The sequence below is a fragment of the Mytilus edulis genome, chromosome 12, assembly GCF_963676685.1.
Source record: "Mytilus edulis chromosome 12, xbMytEdul2.2, whole genome shotgun sequence".
Lineage (NCBI taxonomy): Eukaryota > Metazoa > Mollusca > Bivalvia > Mytilida > Mytilidae > Mytilus > Mytilus edulis.
Window position 1 is genome coordinate 76,866,974 of NC_092355.1, and position 17,786 is coordinate 76,884,759.

The 17,786-nt window shown below is 34.3% G+C and overlaps 2 protein-coding genes and 1 long non-coding RNA gene across 3 annotated transcripts in view; 1 reads left to right on the top strand and 2 right to left on the bottom strand.

The window, feature by feature from the left end:
- The window catches only part of LOC139497852 (uncharacterized), an 81,454-nt gene extending 77,947 nt beyond the window's left edge, over nucleotides 1-3,507 (bottom strand). The window contains exons 1-2 of the mRNA XM_071286092.1: nucleotides 3,445-3,507; nucleotides 2,343-2,414 (exon numbers count right to left, since the gene is read on the bottom strand). Coding sequence (XP_071142193.1) covers nucleotides 2,343-2,414; nucleotides 3,445-3,507 — 135 coding nt within the window. The remainder of the gene's footprint in view (nucleotides 1-2,342; nucleotides 2,415-3,444) is intronic.
- A 436-nt stretch (nucleotides 3,508-3,943) lies between these two features.
- Nucleotides 3,944-6,606, top strand: LOC139499141 (uncharacterized). Its single transcript, XR_011658125.1, has 3 exons — nucleotides 3,944-4,476; nucleotides 5,225-5,292; nucleotides 6,054-6,606. It is a non-coding gene; the product is annotated as an uncharacterized lncRNA (long non-coding RNA).
- Nucleotides 6,607-12,233: 5,627 nt separating this feature from the next.
- LOC139499142 (putative nuclease HARBI1) lies at nucleotides 12,234-15,991 on the bottom strand. The gene is made up of 5 exons (XM_071287821.1): nucleotides 15,535-15,991; nucleotides 15,140-15,409; nucleotides 14,469-14,539; nucleotides 13,564-13,776; nucleotides 12,234-12,510 (listed from the first exon to the last, which is right to left on the bottom strand). Exons 1-5 carry the CDS (start codon nucleotides 15,827-15,829, stop codon nucleotides 12,313-12,315), a joined length of 1,047 nt encoding a protein of 348 aa, XP_071143922.1. The 5' UTR covers nucleotides 15,830-15,991; the 3' UTR covers nucleotides 12,234-12,312.
- Nucleotides 15,992-17,786: the final 1,795 nt, after the last annotated feature.

Here is a 17,786-nt window from a genome sequence, read left to right on the forward strand (position 1 = left end):
TTCCTTAAAATTACCAATTTAGTGCTAGCAACCCAACAATGTGTTGTTGAAATTGTCTGAAAATTTCAGGGCGGATAGATATTGACCTATTGAACATTTTTACCCCTCTCAGATTTGCTATAAATGCTTTAGTTTGTGAGATATAAGCCAAAAACTGCATTTGACTCCTGGTGATACACCAAATATAGTTAACCTATTACTAATTTGCTAATAGTATTTGAAAAACAGACCAAAAACAAAAGTTTAGCATGAGCAATTAATGAACCTTAAAAATGGGGTCAAGGTCAAATAAAACATGTCAGACTGACATGTACATCAAATTTTTTTTTCATACACCAAATATAGTTGACCCATTACATACAGTATTAGAAAAACATACCAAACCACAACAAGAGTGCACACGCTGAAATGTCTCGCCTTCTATACTAATCATTGATATTATGTTGATAGTCCTAAGTATAAAGCTTAGTTTTATTACAACTGTCTCATAAACTTAACATTAACCAAGATAACTAAACAAAGACCAATGAACCTTGAAAATGAGGTCAAGGTCAGATGAACCATGCCAGGCAGACATGTACAGCTAACAATGCTTCTATACAACATATATAGTTGACCCATTACTTATAGTTTAAGAAAAATAGACCAAAACACAAAAACTTAACACTGTGCAATGAACCGTGAAAATGAGGTCACCGTCAAATAAAACCTGCGCGACTGACATAAAGATCATAAAATATTTCCATACACCAAATATAGTTGACCTATGCATTGGCATACAGTATTAGATAAAAAGACTAAAACTCAAAAACTTAACTTTGACCACTGAACCATGAAAATGAGGTCAAGGTCAGATGACATCTGCCCGCTAGACATGAACACCTTACCATCATTCCATACAACAAATATAGTAGACCTATTGCATATAGTATGAGAAAAACAGACCAAAACACAAAAATTTAACTATAACCACTGAACCATGAAAATGAGGTCAAGGTCAGATGACACCTGCCAGTTAGACATGTACACCTTACAGTCCTTCCATACACCGAATATACTAGCCCTATTGCTTATAGTATCTGAGATATGGACTTGACCACCAAAACTTAACCTTGATCACTGATCCATGAAATGAGGTCGAGGTCAAGTGAAAACTGTCTGACAGACATGAGGACCTTGCAAGGTACGCACATACCAAATATAGTTATCCTATTACTTAAAATAAGAGAGAATTCAACATTACAAAAAATTTGAACTTTTTTTTCAAATGGTCACTGAACCATGAAAATGAGGTCAAGGACATTGGACATGTGACTGACGGAAACTTCATAACATGAAGCATCTATATACAAAGTATGAAGCATCCAGGTCTTCCACCTTCTGAAATATAAAGCTTACCGCCGCCGCCGCCCCTGTAGCCGCCGCCGCTGGATCACTATCCCTATATCGAGCTTTCTGCAACAAAAGTTGCAGGCTCGACAAAAACTAAACTATAACCACTGAACCATGAAAATGAGGTCAAGGTCAGATGACACCTGCCAGTTGGACATGCAAACCTTACAACTATTCCATACACCAAGGTAGGCATATACCAAATATAGTTATCCTATTACTCATAATACATTTTTAATAAGAGAGAAATTAAGAATACTAAAAATATGAACTTTTTTTTCAAGTAGTCACTGAACCATGAAAATGAGGTAAAGGACAATGGACATATAACAGACGGAAACTTCTTAACATAAGGAATCTTTATACAAAGTATGAAATATCCAGGTCTTCTACCTTTTGAAATATTTAGGTTTTAAGAGGTAACCTAATGCCGCAGCCACCGCCAGATCACTATCCCTGTGTCAACTTTTCTGCGACAGAAGTCACAGGCTCCACAAAAACAATACATTTATCCCTCTTTTTATGCACTCTAATACAAAATTAACAAATCCTTCAATTATCAACGTACTGAAATTAAAAAAACTTGCTCTCTTTTGTGTACTCTTGAATGAAATAGAAGACATCTGCTCATTTTGTTGATTATTGAAAAAATCACACAACAACAAATTCCTGAATTGCAAAATGACGACTAAACTTAGTTAAAGGCCGGTAAAGCGTGGAATTAAGCACCTCAAATATATGATGTTATCCAATCAAAATCGTGATATTAAATAAATTGCATTAGAATTTAAAATTGTTTGTTCAAGACAATAAAGAATATTTTTTTTTTTTAAGATTTCTCTCCTGAAGTATCTTGGTTTTGTGATATCTGATTTCTGAGTTTTATATTTCTTTATCTTTTGTAACTTATTTTCTAATTGATTACTCTAGATCGAAATCACTATATGTACCTGTAAGTATTCCATCACTTCTTTATGCGGCCCTCTATATGCGGCTGCTGCTAGATCATATGGAGTCTTACCCTGAAATACAGACAAATCTTTATATTACGGTCATCTGTTAATTACTAAGACTTTTGTTACACATATCTTACAACTAGTAAGACCAGTAGCAGCTGAGTGTTTTATTTTATTTTTACAGATGCTAACCATATCACTTTCGTTCATTAATGACAACATTCAGATTATTTTTCACAATTTTCTGAAGACTTTAAATAGACTTTTAACTCTAAATTTTTTAAAGGATATTAATAAATGCCCCGTCTGTCCGCATTTGGTCTTTTTAATTTTCTTTGCAGTTTGAAGAATGATAAATGCATCCTTATATCTACATAAGGGCTGTGGGATTTGGGGGGATTTCATCTTTAACTATATTTTTATATTTTTTGGACACATTATTGACAGTTTCGTATATTCTTATATTATTCTCTATTCTTTATATCATTGCATCCAATTATTTTCTATTCATTAATTGTTTGCCTATATCTCTAGAACCCTCCACACCCTCCTATATATGTATACCCACACCACACCCTCCTATATATGTATATACCCAACCATACCCTCCTATATCTGTATATACACATCCATACCTTCCTATATCTGTATATACCCAACCATACCCTCCTATATCTGTATATACCCAACCATACCCTCTATATCAGTATACCCACACCATACCCTACTATATCTGTATACCCACATCACACCCTTCTAAATATGTATATACCCAACCATACCCTCCTATATCTGTATACCCAAACCACACCCTCCTATATCTGTATATATACCCAACCATACCCTCCTATATCTGTATACCCAACTATACCCTCCTATATCTGTATACCCACACCACAACCTCCTATATCTGTATATACCCAACCATACCCTCCTTTATCTGTATATCCACACCACACACTTCTATATCTGTATACCCAATCCACACCCTCCTATATCTGTAAACCCCCTCCACAACCTTCTATATCTGGATACCCTATCCACACCCTCCTATATCTGTGTATCCACATCCATCAATATAAGTGTATTTGTATACCCAATCCACATCCTCCTCGATCTGTATACCCCATCCACACCTTCCCATATCTGTATACCCCATCTACACCCTCCTATATCTGTATACCCCATCAGCACCCTCCTATATCTGTATATCCCATCCACAACCTCATATATCTGTATATCTAATGATAATCCACCCTCTCTATATCTGTATAACCCATCCACACCCTCTTATATCTGAATAGCCTATCCACACTTTCCCATATCTGTATACCCCACCCACAACCTCCTATATCTTTATACATGTTATATACCCATCCGCATCCTCCTATAACTGTATACCCCATCCACACCCTCCTATATTTGTACACCCCCTTCACACCCTCCTATATGTGTTTATCCTATCCACCCTTTCCTATATCAGTATACCCCATCCACATCCTCCTATATCTGTTTACCATATTCACCCTCTCCTATATCTGTATAGCCTCATCTACATCCTCCTATATCTGTATGCCATATCCACACCCTCCTATATCTGGGACAAGATCCCTAATGCGCCTTGAAATGAGGAACTCAAAAGTCACGTGTAAACAAAAATTCTCTGTGTAGTGATATTTGACACTTTTCTATGATAAACAAGTGACTGAGCTTAACCATTTGAGTTAATTTAGAAAGTAGGGGAACACAGAATAAATGTGTAAAATCTATGGAGCTATTAAATGTGTTCAAAGTATTAAATTTTCAAAGAACTTTTTGTGTTAAAAATGGGATTATTTACCATGAGGAGCCGCATCACAAAAGGATACTCGGGGTTTGCTAATTTACGGAAAAAGTAATCTCACTTCGTACCCCGAAAATTTAACCACATATGTCAAAATGTCTCAGCTTCGAAACGAGCCATCACACATATCCAAGTTAACGATATGGACTGAGCAACAGAAGAAAACGTTACCATTACGGCCTATGGAAAAACTAATGCGCATCTGTACCCAATTTAGAAGCTCAATTCCAGAAGTTGTCGGACTGATTTATGGATGATTTCACCTGTACACCACCGAAAATGATGGTTAGTATTTTTTTATTTATACCTAGTTATCATAAATGGTTTAAGATAAATATTATTGATAAAGATCAGCAAAAACTCAAGGAAATTTTCGCTTTTAAAATACATTACTGGCACGGGGCTGAACACTTTTTTTAGGCACAATCATAACTTTGTTTACTTCCGAGAGATCCGAATGGAATTTGTTTGCTACATTGAAAAGGCAAGAAATAACTTTTAAATATTATTAAATTGTAAGTAAACATGACACAATATAGTCTTTGTTATGTATTATCACTCTGGTCTACAGGAATACCTGATAATCAAGGGAGATAACACACTTCATACGAGTAAAGTGAGATACATCATCGCATGTGCTTTTAACCAATGATTTGACCCCTGGTCAGTAGATATCATATGCATAAAAAACAGAAAAAACATTTACATGCTTTAAGAAAATCATGAATTATTATTTTTAATGCACATAAGCAAAACAAAAGATATTGTCATTTCTCAGCACTGAAAAAGGGGGAGGGTCAAACTTTTTTGAAAACATTATTTCTGCACCTATTCAATTATTAAGCTAGTTAGCTACTACCCATTGCTTCTAATACAAAAGGTTTAAATGAAGGTGGCTAAGCCACAAGGGAGAAGCATTTGTCTTTCTTTGTGATTAAACTTTCAAGAATAAGAGATTTTTCTCTCTCAATAATACTTATGTATTTAAATCAAATGATAACAAAGCCTGAGTATTTTTTTTGTCTTATTTCAGTTCCAGACGTATCATTATTTTCAACCTGAGATGGCAAACTAGAGGTTTTAAAAAGTCCTGAATAACTGGTAAGCATTTTGTTTTATTAGGCAAGCTCTAAATTGTTTTTTATGATATTTATGCAATTGAAATTACAGTCGGTATGTTAAAAATATGCTACTATGAAAACTGTTGCTATGGTCTTGGTATTAAATGAAAAGGCTTAGTTACAGATCGTTACGACTCAATATTTCGAGTTAAATCTTGCGGCAACTGTTTCTCATGTAACACTGCAAACTATATTTAGCACTACTTTGATCTGTCGTTATTTAATGACGCCATTATACATGTGATGTCACAATGTTTCCGTTAAGACCTCTTGTGGATTTCTCACTGATAAAATGTTTTCACTGAAATACATGTAAAAAACATTTTTTTCTCAAATAGAATTATGTGAAAGGACAAGTTTTGAAAATTTGCACTATATTGTACTCTAATTATATGATATGGATGATTTCCAAGTAGTTTAGAGTGGTTTTAACAGTATTAAATACCAGATTTCCACTAGTAAGAATAATTATTTTGGTGTTTTTTTTTTTATACAACCTTCATTTTTGCATAATTTCTCTGTCAAAATGCACTTTAAGGCACAAGAAAATTTTGTAGAATGCTTTAACAGGGTCTGTGTATTGTAATAAGAGGTTATAATCAGAAGTTTTGTCCTTGTTTTGACTAGTGAAGGTATTCTGGAAGAAATTACTTATACATACTCAATGTATTCAAAATAAATGAATATAGCGACGAATGTGTCATTGCCTTATAGTGCTAAAACAACTTTATTTTTTTTCAGAAATGGACAAAAATACACAGATTTATTCAGAATGTTATACCGATGAAGATCACATAAAAATATTTGGAAAAATCAGAAGTATGGATTTCAATATGGGACAAGATCCCTAATGCGCCTTGAAATGAGGAACTCAAAAGTCACGTGTAAACAAAAATTCTCTGTGTAGTGATATTTGACACTTTTCTATGATAAACAAGTGACTGAGCTTAACCATTTGAGTTAATTCAGAAAGTAGGGGAACACAGAATAAATGTGTAAAATCTATGGAGCTATTAAATGTGTTCAAAGTATTAAATTTTCAAAGAACTTTTTGTGTTAAAAATGGGATTATTTACCATGAGGAGCCGCATCACAAAAGGATACTCGGGGTTTGCTAATTTACGGAAAAAGTAATCTCACTTCGTACCCCGAAAATTTAACCACATATGTCAAAATGTCTCAGCTTCGAAACGAGCCATCACACATATCCAAGTTAACGATATGGACTGAGCAACAGAAGAAAACGTTACCATTACGGCCTATGGAAAAACTAATGCGCATCTGTACCCATCTGTATAGCCTATCCGCACCCTCCTATATCTGTATACCCCCTTCACACCCTCTATCTATAACCCTATCCCCCTCTTCTATATCTGTATAGCCCCATCCACACACCCCTATATACATGAATACCCCATCAGCACCCATTTCTATCTGTATACCTCATCCACACCCTCCTATATAAGTATACCCCATTCACACCCATCCACTGTTGAGATTGTCGCTGGATAATATCATCCCTACTATTGTACTTGTCCATTTGTGACGTCATAGCACAGTGATGTCCCCTTGGGTGGAAATACATTAGTTGTATATAAATGTAATGGCTAAACAGCTGTCTTTAATTATCATCTATATACACTCCCTCCTATATCTGTATAGACCATACACATCCTCCTATACCTGTATACCCCATCCACACCCTACTGTACCTGTTATACCCTTTCACACCCTCCTATATCTGTATTACCCATACACACCCTCCTATATCTGTATATCCATCCACACCCTCCTATATCTTTATACCCCATACACACCCTCCTATATCTGTATACCCAATCCACATCCTGCTATATCTGTATACCCCATCCACATCCTCCTATATCTGTATACCCCATCCTTACCCTCCTATATCTGTATACCCCATCTACATCCTTCTATATCTGTATACCCCATCCTTACCCTCCTTTATCTGTATAGCCCATACACATCCTCTTATATCTGTATACCCCATCCACATCCTGCTATATCTGTATACCCCATCCACATCCTCCTATATCTGTATACCCCATCCTTACCCTTCTATATCTGTATACCCCATCAACATCCTCCTTCATCTGTATTCTCTATCCATACCCTCATATATCTGTATAGCCCATACAAATCCTCCTAAATCTGTACACCATATCCCAGAGCTCCAGATAAGAATTCACAAATTGGGTTTTTTACCCACCATTTTCTTATATGATTGGGTGATAAATTTTTTTGATTGCATTATCAATTCCAATTCACCCCTCATGTTAATATCAAATTGGGTTTTTCACCACCAAGCTCCTTAATGTATTGGGTTTTTTCATCAACACAATATTGAATATTTAGGCAATATCAACCCCAGATTTTTTTTCCATCTTAAATATGTTTCTTTCTTTGTGTAGCTGTTTTATTTGGTTTAGGGTTAGGGTTAGGGTTATTTGCTAGCTGTTTTATTTGGTTTATTGACTGAGAAGCAATTGTAGGTTTAATTGTGTGTATTCATCAATTAACCGTAAATGAAAAAAAATAGTATATAAACTCTTATTATACTTGAATGTTTTTGTTTTATCAGTTTATTCCAATTTTCATAAATCTGGGTTTAGTTGTCTTTTATTAGAACTTTTGGTTTCTGATGCTTTATCATGTCAAAATTTATTTGGCCTTTCACTTTTTCCAACTGATTTCGTTTTTGAGGAAACCCTGCTTTTATTAGCAATGTTCTCGTTAAGGTACGTACACACGCCCGTGTGTTCGATGGATGCTGCCTAAAAACACTGGCTGAGTCTTGTTATCATCATAACTTTCCCTAAGCTTTTCAAAAGAAGCAGAAAACATGCTTCTATTCAATATTTTTACCGGACATTCACTTTTGTTTTAATTCAATGAATGTAATGATAAATCCCAAGCAATGCGAAAAAAATATGACTTCATGACACACGCTAATTGGATAAACGCCGAGAAGATCGAAATGTTTTCAAAAACACGTGTATCTATTGAGCAACGGAAAACTCTAACAGGGACCCATTTCAGCTACTTGATGCAGGGATCTATTTTTAGAACGAAAGGAAATATCCAATTATAAATATTATAAAAATAGTTTATGTGACCACTGTAAACAGATAAGGGTAAATAACGCAAATGGTAGCCAATAAAAGGGTTGAGAACTCATGGTTTTGGAATATAATTGGGTTTTCCTTTGAATTAATTGGGTTATTGAACCCTGCAATGGGCAATAGCATTGGGTTTTTTATTATTTGTATTGCGTGATCACGCAAATACGCAGCTTATCTGGAGCTCTGATATCCACACCCTCCTACATCTGTATAGCCCATCCACACCCTCCTATATATATATATATCTGTAAACCCCATCCACACCCTCCTATAAATGAATACTGCATCAGCACACTCCTATATCTGTATACCCCATCCACACCTTCCTATATCTGTATACCCCATCCACATTCTCCTATATCTGTATACCCCATTTACACCCTCCTATATCTGTATACCCCATCCACACCCTCCTATAAATGAATACCGCATCAGCACCCTGCCATATCTGTATACCCCATCCACACCCTCCGATATCGGTATACCCCATCCACACCCTCCTATATCTGTAAACCCTATTCACACCCTCCTATATCTGTATACACCATCTACACCCACCTATATCTGTAAACCCCATCCACACCCTCTTATATCTTTATACCCCATCCACACCCTCCTATATCTTTATACCCAATCCTCACCATTCTATACCCGTCCACACCCTCTTATATCTGAATACCCCATCCACACCCTCCTATATCTGTATACCCCAGCCACACCCTCCTATAAATGAATACCGCATCAGCACCCTCCTCTATCTGTATACCCCATGCACAACCTCCTCTATCTTTATACCCCATCCACACCCTCCTATATCTATGTACCCCATCCACACCCTCCTATATCTGTATACCCCATCCACACCCTCCTATATCTATGTACCCCAATCACACCCTCCTATATCTGTATACCCCATCCACACCCTCCTATATCTGAATACCCAATCCACACCCTCTGTAGATGTGGGTTATAATAAAGTAATAAGACTGTAACCATATCTTATACATCATTTTAGTGATTCATTACTTATAGTTGATCACTAGTCATATACTATAAAATATTACCCGATGTGATTTAATCAAGGGACTGGCACCTCCTTGTTCTACCAGACATCTTGTGGTCTGTAGATCTCCATACTCAGCAGCACAATGTAAAGCTGTTTCTCCATCGCTCTATAATATAACCAAATAACATGTAAATATTATGTACAATACTTTGTTATCAATATCAATAATATACAACATATCCTAAAACTGACATTAAAACTTATCTGATAAACTGGACAATGTTGTGTAATAAATATAAACAAAATATATATCACATGAATCAGTGGTCAAAACTGAATACAATGACCAGTCACATTTGTATTTATATTGTATATAAACAATAAATAAACATGTTTTGTTGTGAAATGTCAAAACTTCCATTAAACCTGATATCTTAAAAAAAATATTTTTTTCAAGAAATGTGTAAAATAGTTATATCAATGGATTCAGTAAAACAAAACAAGTAAAATGAGACCCCACTTTATATGATTCTTACAAATATTTGTTCATTAAAACTGTCTAATTAACAACAGGAATTAGTGTAGATTCAGTATAATCATTCATTTTAATAAAATATTTTTTTTAAGAAACATGAAAAAGAGTTATATTTTCTGATTCAGAACAATAATACGAGTAAAATGAGACCCCACTTTATATAATTATTACAAATATTTGTTCATTAAACCTGTCTAATTAACAACATGATTTAGTGTACATTAATAGTAATGTGATCAGACTAAGTAGATAACATACTGTATCTGTGATGTCGATCTTACATCCTCTATCAATGAGGAGTCTACAGATCTCCAGGTGTCCATACTGGGCAGCCTTCATTAATGCTGTCAATCCACCATCCTGGAATAATACAACTGACATCAAAACTTGTCTGATAAACTGGACAATGTTGTGTAATAAATATAAACTAAATATATATCACATGAATCAGTGGTCAAAACTGAATAAAATGACCAGTCACACTTGTATTTATATTGTATATAAACAATAAATAAACATGTTTTGTTGTGAAATGTCAAATCTTCCATAAAACCTGATATCTTAAAAAATCTTAAAAAAAATATTTTTTTCAAGAAATGTGTGAAATAATTATATCAATGGATTCAGTAGAACAAAACAAGTAAAATGAGACCCCACTTTATATGATTCTAACAAATATTTGTTCATTAAAACTGTCTAATTAACAACACGATTTTGTGTAGATTCAGTATTATTGTTCATTTTAATAAAAAAAAATAATTAAAGAAACATGAAAAGCAGGAATATTTTCTGATTCAGAACAATAATACGAGTAAAATGAGACCCCACTTGATATAATTATTACAAATATTTGTTAATTAAACCTGTCTAATTAACAACATGATTTAGTGTAGATTAATAGTAATGTGATCAGACTAAGTAGATAACATACTGGTGTTGTGGTGTCGATCTTACATCCTGTATCAATGAGGGGTCTACAGATCTCCAGGTGTCCTCCCTTCGGCGAAGAACAATATATTTTTTTAGCGACAAACCGAAAACAAGTTTTTTCTTTCAATTTTAGCATTACATATATTGGCAGCTGAGGGTGAAACAAACAATTTCTCAGGGTCCAAAACAAATTATTTCTTTCACCAAAAACTTAAATTATAGTAAGTGGTAGTTATGTTCCCAGATTGAGTTTCGTTTCATTACAAAGTTATAAGTTGAATCATATTATTACAACAACGTAAGCAAGTTAATGAAGCCTGAACAGATCTGGGGTGGGGGAGATGGGGGTGGGGTGGGTGGGGGTATTTCCTTCCTATCTAAAGCGGTAGGAGTGTATCGCAAATCAGGGTTGCTTTTTCATGCACTGCTGGTTACACAGGGTCCCTTTTTATGTCCTGCTTGTTAGAAAAGTGTCGCTTTTTAGAGCCCTGCTGGTGAATACTATTTTATGTTTCATCTCCTTGTTTTCTAGATCTGATGAACAGGAGCCACCACAAAAGAAACCCAAGAAGAAGACAGCTGATGATGTATACAGTCTGCAGTGTCAAGTTTTGGAGAGAAAACTGATTAAAACCAACCTCCAAATTCAGTTATATGAAAGACTTCACAGCAAGCTTGATGACAATCTTACTACAGGGTTGCTGTCTTTCTTGGAGCAGTAGAATATAAAGATTCTATTTCTAATGTTAACCTGTTGTTCTCTTTTTGTTTTGTTTATCTTAAATATATATTATATATATAAATATGTTGACTCTTTGTCTCGTTGATTTTTTATTTTCCACTGGTAACACAATTATAAACAGTAGTGCCCACACTAATAGGATCAAGTGCTTTCTGAGGCTAATTAACATTCAATTTATGCAGAAAGTCTTAAAGATACAATTATAACTAAAAATATCACAAAAACTGAATAAATGACTATACGGTATATGTTTTATTCCTAGGTGAGGTCAGGTGAACCATGTTTTAGTGGCCTTCAGCTGTTATCTGCTCTATTGTCGGGTTGTTGTCTCTTTGACATATTTCCCCTTTTTAATTCTCAATTTTACTTATTGATATGAAACCTAGCAATAATTCAATAGACCAAATACTGTCTTACCTATAAATAATGATTGAGAATTTCACATGACAGACAGAAAAACTTAACTGCCATCGCTGAACCATGAAATAGAGGTCGATGACAAAAGTCGTAAGACAGATTTAAACTTCGTAACATAAAGTGTCTGTACATACAATTTATGTGGGAAGCATAACTTCTACCTCTAGAAAAATAAAGAGTAACAAAATAATGTGGAAAGGTAATTAAGAATTTAATGTATGAATTTAATTGGTGAAGTACATCTGAGTGATGTGATCCCTAATTCTCCTTCCATCATTGGCTCCATTGTACACTGCGTCTACATTAGGCATCTCCTCTTCTTGATCTTCTGGCAGTTCAGGCTCATTCATCCACAAAGCTATATTGTGCAGAATGGCACAAGCCATGATAATACTACATGCCTTTTCAGGTTTCATACGAATCTATAAAATAAAGGTAAAAAAAAAATATTAAAATTTATTAAAAAAAATATGAACTTATGACATTAGGCAGCAACCATTTGATTTTCTGGGGGGGGGGGGGCTATGGATTTTTTTGGAAAAAAAAGTTTGTTTCTAGTTTTTGGAAGAAAAAAAAAATTGTTTTTGATTCTGAGAAGAAGAAAAAATTGTTTGTTTCACCCTCAGCTGCCACTATATGTAATGCTAAAATTGAAAGAAAAAAATTGTTTTTCGCCGCAGGCGGAAAAAAAAATTTGTCCAGAAAAAAAACCCATAGCCCCCCCCCCCCCCCCCCCCCCCCCCGAGAATCTAATGGTTGCTGCCTTAGCAGTCTTATTGACACTCTTCCAAAATCTTTATAAAGCGTTTTGTTCCATGGTTGTCGAGTGTAGGTGTTATTCATAGGTGGTTTTTTTTTTTTTTCTTTTTTATTATTTTCTATAGAATAGACTGTTGGTTTCTTTTTGACATGATTTACACTAGTCATTTTGGGCCCTTAACAGCTCGCTGTTTACTGTTATGCAAGGCTCCGCAGTGGCGGATCCAGAACTTTTCCTAAGACGGGGCCCGCTGACTGACCTAAGGGGGGGCCCGCTCCAGTCATGCTTCAATGATTCCCTATATAATCAACCAAATTTTTCCCACGAAAGAGGGGAGCCGGGCCCCTCAGCCCCCCCCCCCCCCTGGATCCGCCTATGCTCCGTCTTGAAAGACGTATAATTAACCTATAATTCTTAACTTTTTATACAGTGGCAGATCCAAAAATTTTCACAAGTGAGGGTCCACTTACTGCCTAAGAGGGGTCCCGCTTCGGTCATGCTTCAGATGCATTTTTTTTTTTAAATTTCAGTTCTTAGTTTTTAGACACTATATAATGAATCAAATTATTCTCTATTTAGAATTAAACATGTCAAGTCATGAAGGGAATCTGCTTTATTTTAGTAAAAAAAACCACAACATTACCACCTCTCCTCCTCCCCCCTCCTTAAATACTTGTTCCCTAACTTTATTTTTTTTTTTCATTTAGATTAATACCTCTGAATGAAGTACATGAAAACGCCTTTTCCATCTCCCAAATGTCCTTTCTATAACACATCTAGTTCTAGCATGATGCCTGTTAAACCTTGTCTGGTCTTCATTTGCAGGACGGGCGTAAGGCGTCATGATGAATGGGCGGCATGGATATCCACTATCCCCAAGTAAGATGCCACTTTCCCAATTCGGTGTCCTTTCCATGTGTGTACATACCTAAACAATGAAATTGGTATATGTAAAACACAATCATGTTTCCACTGGACAAAATGTTATGTAAATTAAGGGATGATAGAATTTTTTTTTTAAAGAAGAGTCCCAATATAAAAACAAAGAAGATGTGGTATGAATGCCAATGAGACAACTCTCCACAAGAGACCAAAATCACACAGAGATTAACAACTACAGGTCACTGCACAGCCTTCAACAGTGATAAAAGCCTATACACAATATTCTATGCATTGCATATATGTTATCTATTTAAGATACAAGGGCAATAACTAAATAAAACAATCTAAAACAATTTATAAGTCTCTTAATTTAAGGATTCAGATAATGAAATGTCATAACCAATATAATTAATTGTTCTAAAAGGCAGAACTCTTTTAAAAATTAATTACTCAGTGCTGATTTTGAAACGCATCAAAAGCATTGATTATAAAACGTACAGTATAAACTTCATAAAATCTGGCAAGATTTGTACACATAATTAAGGGCTCTTATGGGGCAATATTCCATATTTAATCATTTCTTTCAAAAGGCATAAATATATGAAAAATAATTCATCAGCACCAATTTTTTAACTCGTTCAAGACACATCCATTTTTTTTCAAAGATTATACATAAATTAGTCAATGATAACAATAAAAAATGAATGGAAGAAAGATTTGACTTAATTAACATATTACCTGTGAAGTTCTGAAGATGTGTGCATCGTGTGCATTTCCTGGCCATGATGAGTTGATATTTGTAAATTTTCCTGTAATTGAAAATAGTGAATTCATTATAGAGCACATGAAATTCTCAACTAGAAAATTTAGTTAAACAAAAAAAATAAGGACATGTTTTCCTTCCATTGAATTCAAATTCAAATATCTTTATTCCTAAGAAAGAGCATATATAAATCAACACAAATTATAAGTTTATACAATATCCCAACAAACAACACATGCAATCTGACTTACAAACTGATTGTTACTAATTAGATATGATTTAGAACAATTTATGAAAAATAAGTACATGATAGGAGGGAGCCAGTACAAAGAGGAATAACTCTATCTATTTATCTTAACTTTGAATTGTCATGGATCAAAAACACATCTGCAACTTAGTTTAAGAGACAGTCCCACTTAATATGCTATAGAATTTCAAAATCCATTGAATACGTGGAAACTATTATCCATATACCAGCACTCGTATGTATGCATATATCTTGTATTTTGAATGGTTCAGGTATGCAATGGTTCAAATTAGGTACGAGCTGTCAAGGTACGAGTTTTGCAAGGCACTAGTTGACTTGCTTCCCTTTAATTTTTGTTTTTGCTATAAGGGACATTACACTTTGTAAACGTAAACATACCATCTGCATCACACACAGCCTGCACATTGATGCTGTGGTACCCTTTTCTGTTAACATAGGATGCTTCATCTGTGGTAGGTGCCTGGATTCGGATGTGTGTTCCATCAATGGCTCCAATAACATTGGGGAACCCTCCAATTCTGTAATTCCCAGCCTTTATTTTGTTTTTTTCTGCGTCCCTTCTTGGCCATTTAACGAACTCATTCTGCCTCTTACATAATGCGGCCGTAGTGTCCTGTACTACTCTTGATACTGTGCCTTTGTCCAACCCTTTAAAAGGAGATTTTTATTAAAACCATGATGACTTAAGAAGAAATTGGCAACAAAGATATCGACGGTAAAAACAAATAACTGAATGAATACAAATATAATAATAAAATCAATTAAATTCTTACCAAGTGTGTCTCCAACAACTTGCAGAAAACTTCCACTGGCCAAAAATCTTAGGGTAACCATGACTTGCTGTTCCACAGTGAGTGCATGGTTTCTGCGTGTCCCTCTCTGTAAATCATCCCTTACAAGGTCTGAGATCACCATAATGCTGTGTCTGCTGAATCTGTATCTGGCCCTCAACTCCTCATCACTGAAATCCAACGAAAAGCCGTCCCTGTTTCGAAAATGTCTCGGTCTTCTTTGTGGTGGAACATTGTACAATGCTAAGCCAGCCATGATTAACGCAGTCGTTAGCATTTAATCATGGGTAAACAAATGATTAAAGTTAGCGAGGTTTTAACACAAAAGTTAACGATAATATTTTTGAACAACACTTAACATTATCGTTAAATTATAACGACATGTTAACGACACTTTAACGATATCGTTAGCCTAACGACACTTTTGAACAACTGGGCCCTGGTCTCCAAACTCGGCAGCAAACATTAATGCTGTCCGTCCATACTCCTGGAATATTACAACTGACATCAAAACTTGTCTGATAAACTGGACAATGTTGTGTAATAAATATAAACTAAATATATATCACATGAATCAGTGGTCAAAACTGAATACAATGACCAGTCACACTTGTATTTATATTGTATATAAACAATAAATAAACATGTTTTGTTGTGAAATGTCAAAAGTTCCATTAAACCTGATATCTTAAAAAAATATTTTTTTCAAGAAATGTGTAAAATAATTATATCAATGGATTCAGTAGAACAAAACAAACAAAATGAGACCCCACTTTATATGATTCTTACAAATATTTGTTTATTAAATCTGTCTGATTAACAACAGGATTTAGTGTAGATTCAGTATAATTGTTCATTTTAATAAAAATATTTTTTTTAAGAAACATGAAAAGGAGTAATATTTTCTAATTCAGAACAATAATACGAGTAAAATGAGACCCCACTTGATATAATTATTACAAATAATAGTAAATTAAACCTGTCTAATTAACAACATGATTTAGTGTAGATTAATAGTAATGTGATCAGACTAAGTAGATAACATACATTTGTGGTGTCGATCTTACATCCTCTATCAATGAGGAGTCTACAGATCTCCAGGTGTCCCCACTGGGCAGCCTTCATTAATGCTGGCTGTCCATACTCCTGGAATAATACAACTGACATCAAAACTTGTCTGATAAACTGGACAATGTTGTGTAATAAATATAAACAAAATATATATCACATGAATCAGTGGTCAAAACTGAATAGAATGACCAGTCACATTTGTAATTATATTCTGCATAAACAACAAATAAACAACATGTTTTATTGGTGAGATATCAGAACTTCTATCAGAACTGTCATGTTAAAAAATATTTTTTTTAAAGAAATTAGTAAAATATTTACATCAATGGATTCATTACAAGTCTCTGAGTAAAATGACATCTCACTTTATATAATCCTAACAAGTATTTGTTAATATAATGATTAAATCTGTCTGATTAACATGATTCAGAATAATGATCAATTTTTTAAAAAGTAACTTTTTCAAAGAAATATGAAAAATAGTTACATTTCCTGATTTCGTACGAGGAGACAAACAAAATGAGATCCCACTTTATATGATTCTTACAAATATTTGTTGTCCATTCAACCTGTCTAATTAACAACATAATTTTGTATATATTAAGGAATGTGGTCAAAGTGAAGCAATAACATACATGTGTGATATTTGTTTTACACCCGCTGTAAAACCTTGGTGTAAAAAATGTTCTTGTATAAATATTCAAAGTAAGAACTTTATCAACTATAATTCAAAACAAACAAAAACAATTAATGAGAGAAAAAAAATACCTTTATGTACTTTTCTCTCTCATTAAAACTGTTAAATTAAAAACAGATTTTGATTTAATATCGAATTCAGTATAATGATATAAATATCAGTTTCCATACAGATATATTATCATATTATGTTCTGAAGTAACTTGTAGTTATGTGTTTTATACTGCTTGTGTACAATCTGTTATGTTCTGAGTTAACTTGCAGTTGTATATTTTATACTGCTGATGTACAATCTGTTATGTTCTGAAGTAACTTGTAGTTGTGTGTTTTATACTGCTGGTGTACAATCTGTTATGTTCTGAAGTAACTTGTGGTTGTGTGTTTTATACTGCTAATGTACAATCTGTTATGTTCTGAAGTAACTTGTAGTTGTGTGTTTTATACTGCTAATGTACAATCTGTTATGT

Excerpts from the sequence above, each read along its gene's own strand:
- LOC139499142 (XM_071287821.1), bottom strand. The coding sequence starts at position 15,829 with ATGCTAACGACTGCGTTAATCATGGCTGGCTTAGCATTGTACAATGTT. Across the intron at positions 15,410-15,534 it reads AGTTGTTGGAGACACACTTG|GGTTGGACAAAGGCACAGTA; the intron begins GTAAGAATTTAA and ends CTCCTTTTAAAG. Across the intron at positions 13,777-14,468 it reads ACATCTTCAGAACTTCACAG|GTATGTACACACATGGAAAG; the intron begins GTAATATGTTAA and ends TTCATTGTTTAG.